Below are 14,834 nucleotides of genomic sequence, written 5' to 3'. Positions count from 1 at the left end.
AAAAATGTATTTTCCTTCTTTTTCATGTGGCTGTCCAGTTTTTCAACACCATTTATTGAAGAGGTAATCCTTTCTACACTGTATGTTCTTTGTTCTTCTGTTGTAAATTAATTGTCCTGCTGTATGTCTGGGCTTATTTCTGAGCTCTCAATTCTGTTCCATTGATCTTTATGTCTGTTTTTTTTTTTTTTTTTTTTGCTAATACAATGCTGTGTTGATTGCTATAGCTTTGTAGTATAATTTGCAATCAGGGAGTGTGATATCTCCAGCTTTCTTTTTTCTCAGAATTCCTTTAGCTATTCAAGTTCTTTTGTGGTTCCATACAAATTTTAGGATTTTTTTGTTTTAGATCTGTAAAAAAAAAATATGTCATCGGGATTTTGATAGCAATTTCACAGAATTTGTAGATTGCTTCAGGTAATATGGACATTTTAGTAATGTTAATTCTTCCAATCCATGAACACAAAATATTTTCCTGCTTCTTTGTGTCTTCAGTTTCTTTCAACAGTATCTTAGAGTTTTTAGTGGACAGGTCTTTTACCACCTTTGTCCAATTTATTTTATTCTTCTGTGCTGTGACTGTAAATTGGATTGTTTTCTTAGTTTCTCTTCCAGTGAGTTCATTTTTAGTGTATAGAAGAGCAACATCTTTCTGTATATTGATTTTTATACCTTGAAACTTTGTATCCTTTTATTATTTTTATTGGTTTTTTGGTGGCATCTTTATGGTTTTCTATATATAAGATCATGTCATCTTTAGTGACAGTTTTACTACTTTCTTTCCAATTTCAATGTTTATTTCTCTGTCTTGCCTAATTGGCCTGGCTAGTACTTCCAATACTATGTTGAGTAAGAGTGGCAAGAGTGGGCATCCTTGTCTTGTCCCTGATCTTAGAGGGACAGCTTTCAGTTTTTCACTGTTGAGTGTGATAGCTGTGGGTTTGTCCTATATAGCCTTTATTATGTTTAGGTATTCTTCTATACCTATTGTGAGTCTTTTAATCATAAATAAGTGTTGAATCTTGTCAAAAGCTTTTTCTGCATTACTGAGATGATCATACGCTTTTGTTTCATTTTGTGATATATCATGTCGGTTGATTTGCAAATGTTGAACCATTCTTACATCACTGGAATATTTCCCACTTGATCATGGTATATGATCTTTTAAATTTATTGTTGTGTTTTGTTTGCTAATTTTTTTTTGAGTATTTTTGCATCGGTGTTGATGTCTGTGTTGTCCTTGTTTGGTTTTGGTACAAGGTAATGTTGGCCTTGTAAGATGAGTAGGAAGCATTCCCTCCTTTTCAATTTTTTGAAAGCATTTGAGAAGGGTAGGTAGTAAATCTTCTTTGAATGTTTGCTAGAATTCACCTGTGAAGCTGTCTGATCTTGGACTTTAATGTTTGGGGAGGTTTTTTTTTTTTTTTGCAGTACGTGGGCCTCTCACTGTTGTGGCCTCTCACGTTGTGGAGCACAGGCTCCGGATGCGCAGGCTCAGCGGCCATGGCTCACGGACCCAGCCGCTCCACTGCATATGGGATCTTCCCGGACCGGGACACAAACCCGTGTCCCCTGCATCGGCAGGCAGACTCTCAACCACTGCGCCACCAGGGAAGCCCTTGGGGAGGTTTTTGATTACTCTTTCAATCTCTTTAGTAGTAATTGGTCTAGTCAGGTTTTCTATTACTTCTTGATTTAGTTTTGGAAGTTTGTATGATTCTAAGAATTTATCCATTTCTTTCAGGTTGTCCAATTTGTTGGCGTAGAGTTCATAGTATTCCTCATCATCTTTCATGTTACTTTTTTAACCACTATAACTTCTCCTCTACCATTTCTGACTTTTATTTATCTGAGCCTTCTCTCATTTTTTTCTTAGTGAGTCTAGCTAAAACTTTGTCAATTTTATATTTTCAAAGAACCAGCACTTAGTTTCACTGATCTTTTATATTATATGTTTAGTCTCTATTTCATTCTTTTCTGCTTTGATCTTTATTTCCTTCTTCTAGTAACTCTGGGCTTTTTGTTGTTGTTGTTGGTTCTTTTTCTGTTTCCTTTAGGTGTAAGGTTAGATTGTTGAGATCTTCTTGTTTCATGAGGTACGTCTGTATAGCTATAAGTTTCCCTCTTAGTGCCACTTATGCTGTATCTCATAGATTTTGGTACCACATTGTCATTTTCACTTGTCTTCTGGTACTTTTTAAATTCTGCTTTGACTTCTTTGAGCCCATAGTTGTTCAGTAGTGTACTGTTCAGTTTCCACAGATTTGTAATTTTTTCCCAGCTTTCTTTATGCAGTTGATTTCTAGTTTTATTGGAAAAGATGCTTGATATAATTTCAATCATATTAAATTTATTGAGACTTGTTTTGTGTCTCAACATATGGTCTATCCTTGAATGTTCCATGTGCACTTGAGAAGAATGTGTATTCTACTGCATTTGGACAGAATGTTGTGTATAAGTCTATTAAGTCAGTCTGGCCTAATGTTTCGTTTAAGGCCACTGTTTCCTTCTTGACTTTCTGTCTGGATCATCTGTCCATTGATTTAAGTGGGGTGTCAAAGTCCCCTACTATTATTTTGTTGCTGCCAATGTCTCCTTTAAGACTGCTAATAATTGCTTTATATATTTTGATGTGCCTATGTTAGGTGCATATATGGTAATAAATGCTACATTTTCTTGATAAATGGTCCCTTTTATCATTATATAATGTCCATCTTTGTCTATTGTTACTGTTTCTGGCTTGAAGCCTATCTTGTCTGATATGCGTATGGCTACACCTACCTGCTTTCTTTTGGCTGCTATTTGTTCGGAGGATCATCTTCCATCCTTTTACTTTGAGCCAATGTTTGTCTTTAGAGCTAAGATTAGTCTTGTAGAGGCAGCTTATAGTTGGGTCTAATTTTTTTTTAAATCCATAAAGACACCCTGTGTCTTTTGATTGGCAAGTTCAACTCATGTACATTTAGGGTGATTACTGATAAATGAGGACTTAGTACTGTCATTTTACTTTTTATTTTATGTTTGCTCTAAAACTCCATTGTTTTTCATTGTGTTTCTGTGATTTTAGTTTGGTGGTTTTCTGTTTTTTGTCAGTTTCTTCTTTTTTTAATATGTTGTGCCTCTGCTCTAAGTGTGTTTTGTGGTTATTAAGAGGTTTGTATAAAATGATAAACTAGTCCTTTGTCTGCTGATAGCATATTCATTTGCCTATATGACTTCAGTCCTTTTCTTCCCCTTATGTTTTTGTTGTTTCAAATGATCCCTTTTTATTTTGTGAGTTTGTTACCAAATTGAAGTAGCTATTGTTATTTTTATAGCTTTTTTTCTTTAATTTTTATGCTATAACTGTTTAACAGCCTATCCTGATACAGAGTTTCAATTTTCGGAATCTGTCCATCTATGACTTTACTCAAAGTTTTATGTACTTTTGCCTTTTCATTTCAGGTAGAACTGCTTTCAATACTTCTTTATAGGACAGGTCTAGTGGAGATTAACTACTTCAGCTTTTGTTCGTCTGGGAAATCCTCTATTTCCCCTTCACATCTGAAGGATAACTTTGCTGGACAGAGTATTATTGGCTGACGGGTTTTTCTTTCGATACTTCAAGACTGTCATTCCATCCTCTCCTGGCCTGTAGAGTTTCTGCTGGGAAATCAGCTAATAGCCTAATGGGGATTCCTTCATAGGTTACTGTCTTTTTTTCTCTGGCTGCTTTAAAATTTTTTTCTATGTCATTGACTTTTGCCAGTTGTAGTGTGTATCAGAGAAGGTCTTTTTTTGTGTTGAGATAATGAGGTGTTCTCTTAGCTTTTTTTTGTAGCTTGTTTCTTCATGACAGCTATTTTGAATTCTCTCCAGTTGCAGTGTTTTGTGACTTGAAGTTTGGTTTCTGAAGATTTGTCATTTTCTTTTTGTGACTCTGTTACCATGGTTTTTCATGGTGCTTGATGAGTTGTTCCTCTGCTGGCACACTTTGAAGTAGCAAATACCTTTCTTCTTTAGGTAAAGCTTGTCTTTTACCTTGATTCTAACAATTTAACAGGTTGGTAGTTAGAGGCCTTTCTTTGTTTTCCAGTAGGTGGCCCTATAGCACAAGTTACTTGTTTCTTTTACCTGATCTGCCTCTGGCTATATCTGAGAATCAGTACTTTTTACTTCATGATGTCTGACAGGTCTCTTAGGTCTCATAGGCATTGCCCATTTTTCCTTTGTTCTTTTTGTTTTGTTTTTGTTCCTCAGACTGGATCATTTCAATTGATGTAGTTTCAAGTTCACTGATTCTTACATTTGTCTTTTCTGCTGTTGATTCCCACTAATGAATTTTTCAATTCAATTATGGCATTTTTTAGCTTCAGAGTTTGTATTTGATTTCTTTTATAATTTCTATTTCTTTTTTGATGGTCTCTATTTGAGACATTGTTTCAAATAGTTTCCTTTAGTTGTTTATGGTTTTATTTACCTCTTTGAGTATATTAAAGACAGTTATAGTCTTTATCTAGTAAGTCCAGTGTCTATGCTTCCGCAGGGATAGTTTCTGCTAATTTTTTTCTTTCCTGTGAACAGACTATGTTTTCTTGTTGTATGCTTTTATTTTTTGAAACTGGTCATTCTTAATACTACAGTATGGCAACTCTGGAAATTAAATTCTGCTCCCTCTTCAGAGTTTTTGTTGCTTGTTGTGGGTGGTAGTTGTTTGGTGACTTTACAAAATTGTTTTTGTAAAAACTCTATTCTTTATCATGTGTGGCCTATGAAGTTTCTATTTCATTAGCTTATTGGTCAGATAGTGGTGTGACAGCTTTCCTTAAATGCCTAGAGACAAAAGGAAATAAAAGGAAACAAAAGAAAATACTATCCTGGTCTTTGCAGATGGACTCTGTGTTGTGGTGCCCCTTCAACACTTACCTAGGGTGTTTACAGTTCTGCTTTAGCCTTCACTTCCTGCTTGGGCTTGGGTGTAAAGATCAGCAAGAGGTAAAAGCTTAAGGTCTTTCCAGATTTTTTATGAGGATGCATCCTGTCCTGGGTTATTGGCAGGTCCTTTTAGATTCCTTAGAATATGTGGGTGCTTTTCAAAGCCCTTATTCCCCAAAGTATGTCACTCTGCAATTTTCCTCTCAGGCTTTCAGCTCTGTGTCTGTTGTTTGTTTGTCCCAGCTATTATCTTTTGCCCAGGCAGCAGCATGTTCATTTACCTTCAGAGTTTTAGAGAAACACCCTCTGTGTGTATCCTTTTTGCTACCCCGAGTAACTTCTGAGTTGGGTGAAACAAAGGCAAGACCCTTGCATCAGTTCTCCCAGGACCCTCCAGACAGGTCAAAACAAACACTGTTCTTTGGGAACAAGGTCTGTTCTGTTTCCTCCAGAACCAGGCACACACACTAGGAACACAGGCTGCCATTTTTAAGATGCTGACTGAGGAGGAGGGTGGAGGAAGAGTAAGATGAAATGCCATTAAGCTATCCTCCTGGGTTTCAGTTGTTGTTTTACGTTTGTTTGTTTTTTAGCATTTATTTGGTTTCTGTAAGCCTTTAACTATTTTCCAGACTTTGAACAAAACTGACTTGTATCAGTTTTTGCTAGTTTTTTTAGTGTTTCTATGGAGGGGGTAGGTCCCTGGAGTTCTTCATTTTGCCATTTTTGTTGACATATATGCATATTTTTAATGGAAGTAATGCACCAACATTTGGGTGAATGTGACATGATTTTCCTATTATAGTCTGAATATGTGATCTTTATTAAGACTTTGTGTACTTACACTCTAGTTAAGATATAAACGTTTGCATATATTTCAGAAATATAAGTAGATAAAGAATATGGAAAATTTAAAAAATGACAGATGCTCATGAATTATATAAGGGAATTTAGGGGCTATATGTACCTACTTATACCCTTTGAGTGTAACTAGCTACTATGCTCATCCTTTCCCACTATTAGAAAAAGTACTATTAGATTATTGGTCAGACCCGGTATAGCTTCCTGCTGGCATATGAAAAGCATCTTGTTTTAATGTTTTAAACTTAATGTTCCTCAGAGTCCACGGAGTTCATTAAGTTTCCGAGAGGCCACTCAAATATTTTGTCCCTAGGTGCTACAGCTAATGTGTTTGCCCCTGTCACCAGTCCTTCTTAAAACATGATGTTTAACGTCTTTGGTATGTCATGCCTTATTTAGAGTAACCACTCCCTTCATGTACCCTTAGAGAGGTTCTCATGACAGCAAGAAAGGGAATACTTGGCAAGCTCTTTGGTTACAAGATCTCATCTCCCCAAATTACCATGCTTGTTGAATTGTAACTGACAAGGATATTACTTCATGTGCTAAAAAAAAAAAAATTACAGTAAACACACAACACTATTGGGCTTACTCTTGTGAATATTTAATGCAAGGAAGAGTGTGCTAAGGAAAATGGGACACTTTATTCATCAGATGTTATTATAGATGAGATTTTTATATTAAGATTTAAATGGAATTTTACTCCTTTAGATGGAATTTTATATTAAGATTTTTCTCTCCAACTGAATAGGAAAGTTAATTCCTCTTATTCTAACTGGAGATCATTAAGCATATAATACTTGTTTGTTTGTTTTTTTTTTTTTTTGCGGTACACGGGCCTCTCACTGTTGTGGCCTCTCCCGTTGCGGAGCACAGGCTCCGGACGCACAGGCTCAGCGGCCATGGCTCATGGGCCTAGTCGCTCCGCGGCATGTGGGATCTTCCTGGACTGGGGCACGAACCCGTGTCCCCTGCATCGGCAGGCTGACTCTCAACTACTGCACCACCAGGGAAGCCCCCATATAATACATTTTTAAGGGAGTCTTGCATGCAGTGAATCTAGTTGAAGTGACATTGGAGGATATAACAGCACATACAAATTAATTTTTCAGTTTAAAATATTTGGGAAAGGTAAAGATAATATATTTTGTATGTGATTTTCCACATGCTACATTCTGAAAGCAAACTACTTTTGAGCCACTCTCTGTAGCACTTTCCAGTAACAACTCATTTTAAGGCAGATTTTTCCCTTTCCCTAAAGCAATAATTGTCTATAGAGAAGCCACATTTTTTAAAACTGAAATTCTGAAAAAAAACTGTTTTCATAGTTGGCATATTTTTAATATTTGGAGAAAATTACGGAATATAGGCTAGAATTTTTTTTTTTTTTACTAATCTGAGATAGGGAAGTTTTCCTTACCTCAGTCACAGTGTCTGAGAACTCTCTGACTGTGGTCATGATTAAACATTATTAGGCTTTATACAGAGAGATTAGATGTTTGTTGTTAAGAAGCATTTTGAGCTTTAAGGGGACAAACATAAGCAACAGTAATTAATAAACATTTATTCGATGTAAAGCTTGGCCTCAAAGTCCAATTTTGATGTTTGTACTGAATAAACTTTAGAAAACAGAAAAGTACTAAATGGATTAAGATTTATAGGTCAAATGCTACCTAGGTGTAGACATTAAAAAAATTATTATGATCACTTAATGGCTCTTCCATAAATGCCACTGCAATACTGAATTTATCAATCTGTGAACAGGAACTAGGGGAATGAATGTGATTTTTAATAACAGATTTTGGGAATATGTAATAATGTTAACATAGTTCAGAATTTACTTCGTAATTTTTGCTGAATATAATTGTGTTTTGAAAACATAGCTTTCTTCCTGCTAGCACACATACTGCCGTGGGATTTAACTTCATATACCCTTGTAAGCTTTTATATCTCCCATTCTTTACTGAATTTCATAGATACCAAACGGGTAGGGTCACTGGATACACACCTGGGTCCTGGTTTGAGACTACATAGGTGGAACTCTCAACTAACAAAGTTCACCATGGTTATTACTAAGATCTTAATGAAAATTAGATAACAGAGCCTAAAAAAAAAGTTTATTGAGCTGACACAATAACTGTGTTTCTAAATCCTTCTTTAGGAAGCACCACAGAAAATAGAAATTCAGGTTTGAGAGTTTGAAAGCCCAGTTACAAGCTCTATTTTTTCTTTGTGGCTTTCAGCTTCCAGTACTTAAATAAGTCAGATAAAATTTACATTTCCTGTCTAAATTCCTGTCTAATTTACAGGGTTGATGTGAAGAAAAAAATACCGTAACATATGGGAAAGTGCTTTATAAACTAAAATACAATATACAAACATAATAATGGTTACACTCCTATATTTGATTTTCAAGAAAGCATCATTGAGTCCCTCATATTAGGATAACTAATCTATATCTAGGTCTAGGAATAAGGTTTTGATGGCAAGCTTCTTCCATATAACACAAGGGCAAAATGTCCGTAGTGGGTTAGTTTTGTGGTTGTAAGTCTGGATTCTTGGGTGACACTTCTAAAGTTGGAGAAGAATTAATTCCTAGTTGTGGTGTGTTGCTTTCGTTGCCTGATGCCTTGAGGCATGTTGATTTAGTCATGTTGGCTTTACATTTATATTCTGGGCAGGACCTCCATGTCCCAGGGTAGGTATCTGAGTACTATTCATCCAGCTCCCTGTCCTATTTCCTTTATGTAGTTATGATGAATAAGAACAAAACGCTATTTGTAACCATACATGTCCTTTATACTGAAACTGCAGAAAGTATAATTTTTCAGTACATGACATATTTTCATGCATACACCTATGTGTGTACAATCCCAAGAATGAAAATACATTTCATAGTTTTCCTTTACTAACATTGTGGTTTTCTTTACTAGTGAGTGAACAGTTTAAAAGCATGAATTCATAACTGCTTTGTCATTTATTTCCACCTATTGCATACAGTGAACATAATATGCTTGAAAAACACTTCAGTGACGCCTCTGTTCTTTCCATATTAAATTTAACCATCCATGTCTATGAATTCAGTTTACTAGGAAAACTCACGTTTAAAAAAATTGTACAAGAAACAGCTGGATTATCACAATCAGCAAGGAAATGAACTCAAGAATTTGAACTAGTATGTCAGGAACACTTTGTCTTCATGGTAAACATTCACTTTATGCAAATCCCACTCGGCTTCATTTAATTAAAAAGCTGAAAAAGAAAGAAAATTCTGGGCTGAAAATAAGAAAACACCAAGTGCTTTTTATTCCATTCTAAATTAGTACATGTAAATATAAAATAAAAATGTCATAGTTACATACATTATTTCACCTCATTCTAATTTTTATATCAGGGCAATTTCTCTGAACTAGTTCCTGTAATGGGATCAGGCTTGTGGTAAGAATAGGTTAGGGGTGGAAGCAGTTGTTGATAAGAACTTGAACTTGTGGTGTTTAAATTTGAGTAACTTTTTTTTTTTTTAATAGTTGATTAACAATGTTGTGTTAGTTTCAGGTGTACAGCAAGGTGGTTCAATTATACATATACATCTATCTTTTCTTTTTCAAATTCTTTTCCCATTTAGGTTATTACAGAATACTGAGCAGCGTTCCCTGTGCTATACAGTAGATCCTTGTTGGTTATCTATTTTAAATATAGCAGTGTGTACATGTCAATCCTAATCTCCCAATGGGTAGTTTCTGTGAGCCATTCTCATTGTTAGCTAGACCATTAGTTAAATCGGCATTTAAACTGACAATGTAGGGGAAGAAAAGGGAATGGATCGAAACACATATTTGGAGTGGGCCATTTCAACATCCTAAACAAAATAGTTTTTTTCTGGTTATTTAATCTATAATGCATTTCTTAAAATAACTAAAGACTTTTGAGGATTTTATAATTTCATTATATTGAACAGCCAAAAAATAATGTATTATAAATCATAATAAAAATAACATCAGATTCTGATGAAACAACACAAATATGTATTTCTATATGTACATATAGAAATACAAGTAAAAAGTAACTATTTTTCCTTTCTTAACCTCCCTAAGCAAAACTTTAACCTATGAAAAGAAATTTAAGTTTGTAAAATCGTGAGTCAATTTAAATAACATTCTTTAAGCTTTTGTTGCTTATTTGTACCTTTCTGCTAACAGGTAGCAACTTTTTTTTTCTAAAGTCTTCACAACATAACTTTAGGACAACCAGAGATAAACCAATTCTTAACTAAATATTAAAAAAAAAATTAATGGTTACTATGGTTGGAAAGCCATGTAGTTGGGAAAGGGTTCAAACTAGTAAGTTTAATAGTTGAACATTTAAATGATAACATCCTAGGCATACGCTACTTCGTCTTTCTGAACCTCGGTTTCCTCATTAGTGAAAAGAACGGTTGTTTTGGATGATTTCTAAAGTTCTTTCCCGTGCTAATATTTTATAATCCTGGTGATACTATATGCTAATAGTTTATAATCCTGGCGATACTATACGCTAAAAGTAAATATATGTATTATAAAACATTATATGAAACATTTAAACATATTTTAAATATATGTTATCTATATTGGTTTACATTATATAATAAAGTAATTATGCAGTACAAACTAAACTTTTTATTACTCTGTATCTGTTTCTGAGGAATTACTAAATTACAGGACAGAAATCATTGTGCTGATAGCTAGATGCAACAAGACATTGCTTCTCTTTTTTGAGATAACAAGTTATGACTTAAGTACTGCAAGGGTAACCAATGCCATGAAGAGTCGGAAGTAAAATTCCTCAGAACATTAAGATACAGATGCTGTTCAAGCCACATAATCCTTAACAACACTGATGGCAAAGCAGGTATATATGTCATGTGTAGATGAACACTTCGGCTTTCTCTGTCCTCAATTAAAAGACTGCCCTGAAGATAAAGCTGACTGAAGAATAAGGGTTAATGAAAAAAGAAAACCTGATCACAAAATATTTAAAACTATAATTCAAGTTGAAAAACTTATAACTTAAAAGAAACCTGAGAATTTATAGTTTCTTTTTTTTGTGTGAAAAATAGTCCGCACATTTCCAGAGATGGAATACTAAAAATCACCTTTTAGCACTGCTAAAAGTATTACCATCATAAAAGCAAGAATAGTAATATGACCTTTATGGTCATTTTATACTTGCTAACTTTCTGGTGCTGGAAAGGTTAAAAAGGTTCTACAACTTTTAAATGTTGCTACATTCACAGGGTAAAAGGATCTTTGTATTTTCTTAATATTGAAATAGACTAAGAATCCATAGTTACCAAGGTATTTGTTTACGCCAGGGTTTTTTCCAAACTAAAATATTTCTAGAAAACTTAAAATAATCTTTTTTTATATATTATTATGAAATAAGAAATATATATTTAATCTTGAACTGATCATTCTATTGTACTAAAATAAAAGTTTAATCTAGCAGAGTACTACCTAATTTATATTTAAAATAATCTTTTTCATAAAGAGTTATAAGCATTTGTTCAAGACACCGGAAATACCTGAGGCACAAAAGTGTCAAATATTTTGTTAAAATGTTTCTTAGAAAAGTATGAACTATTATTCTCCAGGTAATCATTCAATAGTTCATGTCTGGTTTTATTTTTTTATTATATAAATGTCCTAGTTGTGTTCCAGTATGAATGTTTTATACTGATTTCATCACTCAAGAAATAAGTTCCTTCATTTCTATGTATCAGGGTCTGACATACTTTTTGCTCTTCTCACATTTACCTATCTAGTGTTGATATATCATCTAATGGTTCTCATAGATTCATGCTTCTAATACTGTTTGGATATTAACTTTCCTAATAAGGCTTATTATAAAACATATACAGTGCTTTTGTATCATACTTAAAAACTGCTGAATGCTGAAAACTGAATATATTCCTCTTATTTGGAATGTATTCTTCAGTGTTGCAGTCTGTTTCCTCAGCGGGAGAAGCTGCCTTGGGTGCCACAATCAACTTCTGTCCGGACTTCTGTCTGGACTTCTGTCCCCCCGCTGTCATGAATGAATCTCATGACAATTCATGGTAGTCTATACATGCGTAACACTGACTACCGTGGCTGGCTTATTCTCAAGTGAATACATGCCTGGTCAACCCTAACTCAGGAAGCAGTATAAGATGGATGCTACTTGGCAAGGGTATTGACCTGTACCCAGGAAGAACAGGTAGAGGCTGGGACCAGCAAATATGCCCCAGAAGCTCCCCTTCTCCTAGCCTAAAGGGATGCAAATATTCCCTTCTAGTGTGTAACTTTATTATTACTTAAAGTACATCAGGGATGCCGAGGGGCCTTGTATATACAAAGTCAAAGCACTTCTCCCTTTAAGTCTGGCTCTCTGCTAATGCTCCCTCACAATAGCAAATATTCAGGATTTAGATAAAACTGCAGTCCCTGACTTGCTGGAGAGTGATATTCCACAAGTTCATAAACAAGCTTATTATTTGAAATCAAGTTTTTCTAGAGAAAGATTATTTAAAGTAGTAACTATTTCCTCAAATTCAGGGCCCCCAGAAGTCAGCTTCAGTCAGTATTCAACAGGACTTACTGATCATCTACTGTGTAGAAGAATATTATGAATAGAAGGGTGTTGCAAGAAAAAGAATGATTGAAAGTCATGGCCGTTATGTTTCTTCTCTAGAGGAGAGAGACCTGGATACAATAAAGTATAACACAGTGACACATTTGATAAGATGGCAAAGAAGAATTTAAACAAGCAAACAAAGGAAAAAACTGGGAACAAGTGAAATGAAGGGATAACAGCCTAAGTGAAAGGAGCTGATGGAAGAAAGACAAATTATAAGAACAGATTCCGTGTGTGCCTTACGGCTAAACCAGGAGTCGGCACACTGTGAAAGGCCTGAAAGTCAATATTTTAAGCTATGCGGGCCGTAGGTCTCTCTCGGAACTACTAAACTAAGCTGCTGTAGGGCAAAAGCAGCCTAAGTCAAGGCATAAACAAATGAATCTGGCTGTGTGCCAATAAAACTCTATTCATGGACACTGAAGTTTGAATTTTATATAATTGTCACATCACAATATTCCCTTTTTTCCAGTGATTTAAACCTTTCTTAGTTTACATGGCACACAAAAATTGGCAGTGGGCTAGATTTGGCCCAAAGGCAGTAGTTGCTAACCCTGCTCTAAACCACAAGGTACAGTGAAGACTGTGCTGTAAGATGAAACAGATGGAGCCAAACTTTTAATATAACCCTTCCCTAGGTTCAAAATATATACAAGTCAAACTGCTGACATCCCAACTTGAATGTTGGGATTATAAAAAATTTTATTTTATTCAGTTTCTTGATATTTTCTAGAAGGAACATGTATTAACTTTTCCTTCTTTCTGGTTAGCCATCAATGGATTTTGATGAAGCAGCAGCATAATCTGTGCATATCTTAAAAAAAATTTTGCATTATTCTCGAGTAAGTGATGGCTTATCGATGATAACGACTAAACACGGAGATAAATTAGGAGGCTGGGTGATATTCTGAAAAAGATACTAGGTATATAAATTAAGACAGCAGCAGTGGGAATACAAAGTGATGGGGACCAAACCAACTCCAAGGTTTCTATTTTGTATGATTATGAGAATAACAGTGTTGTAGGGAAAATGGGCAGGGCAGGAGACACAGGTTTGGAGCAGAGATGAGCTTGGCTTTGGGGTTGAGGGTGAGGTGTTAACGTGGTATTAAGGTCTGTTTCTAAATCTCAGGAGAAAGATCAGGATTTAACATGTATATTGGGGACTGAGAAGTAATCTAAAAGGAAAAAGGAAGGTCCAAGCGTGCCATGTTACAAAATCCAGGGCATAACATGACCAAGAGGAGCTAGTTAACTAAAGTCCTAGAAAGGTTACACGGGTTGCAGAATGAGAAGAAACATCTGGATCTGGTTATTGGGTGGCTACTGGAGACCCATATTACATGTAATGTGTAATGTATTTCCTTTTCTCTTCCTGTGAAATATCTGAACAGGCACCAAATAGTGGTTTGCATTTTGTTTTGACTTCTCTTAATTAATTTAACTGTTCCCCAGTGTTTTAAAAAAACATAATGTATGCGGTGCTCTTGAATGAATGAATTCTGTCCAATTGGGAGCAGGTTAAGTTCTCTACCAAGATCTTAAGCTGGATGGAATTTTCTTGTCTAATGTTCTCACTTCCTGTTGTCAAACTGGGAAGGAAGTCAGACCTCATGGTTACATAATGGCACTCGGTCGCACAGAAATCACTTCTGTGGTTAAGGGGCAGCTGCTCTGATTTCATCTTGGAGCCAAAGAAGTGAACTCACTCCTGTTCCCCTGGCCTTGTAGCTACTAGAACTTAATGAGTCACTGTTCTCAGGATTTTCTAACCTTTATATTGACAGGTGTTCTAAGGGGATGCGAGGGAGAAGTAGTTACGGCTGTCAGCCAGGCCTCTTCGGCCAAAAGCCCTGGGGCTCTCTTCTTTGTAACAGAAAATTACCAAGTCCAGAAAAGTCTTCAGGTCTGAAGTACATGATCTAAAATAAAGCCCTAAAGAAATTCAGGACTTTATTAGGAGTTGGGAAAGGGATCTTTGGGAATGGAAACCTTTCTACTGATAAACCTACAGTTACGCACGGTGAGAGCTGTCAAGTTTAACGACTGCCAAGGCCTCTTCTCTGCAGCCTACAGAGCGGGGCACTTCGGAAGAGTCTGGATAACATTACTGTTATTATAACTAGGTGTGGTCAGAGACGTGGATGCTAGGTCTGGGGGGGAAAAGACCAATAAAGCTAGTATGTGGGGTAAGGTTGGGGGACAGGTGAACAACAGAACTTCTAGATCACAGGAGCTTCCTACTCTCCCTCCTTTCGGGGGTTGCTGAATGGTGGAGTTTCTGCCGGCGTAAGAAAGTTGTGTTTGCACAATGGAAATAACCCTCTTGAGCTTCCTTTGCTGTGTGTGTCTCTGCTCAGACCACGTGTTCTGAGGTTTGAGGGACTGCAGTGCAAAATCAAAAAACC

General features: G+C 35.7%; 1 protein-coding gene across 1 annotated transcript in view; it reads right to left on the bottom strand.

The window, feature by feature from the left end:
- Positions 1–8,564: 8,564 nt before the first annotated feature.
- Positions 8,565–14,834, bottom strand: part of TUSC3 (tumor suppressor candidate 3) — a 197,540-nt gene continuing 191,270 nt past the window's right edge. Inside the window, exon 10 of the mRNA XM_079726857.1 lies at positions 8,565–9,027. Coding sequence (XP_079582983.1) covers positions 9,012–9,027 — 16 coding nt within the window. The 3' untranslated portion in view covers positions 8,565–9,011. The remainder of the gene's footprint in view (positions 9,028–14,834) is intronic.

Source organism: Hyperoodon ampullatus, assembly GCF_949752795.1.
Source record: "Hyperoodon ampullatus genome assembly, chromosome: 20".
Lineage (NCBI taxonomy): Eukaryota > Metazoa > Chordata > Mammalia > Artiodactyla > Ziphiidae > Hyperoodon > Hyperoodon ampullatus.
The sequence above is the reverse complement of the archived record's forward strand: the minus strand, read 5'-3'. Positions and strand labels throughout refer to the sequence as shown.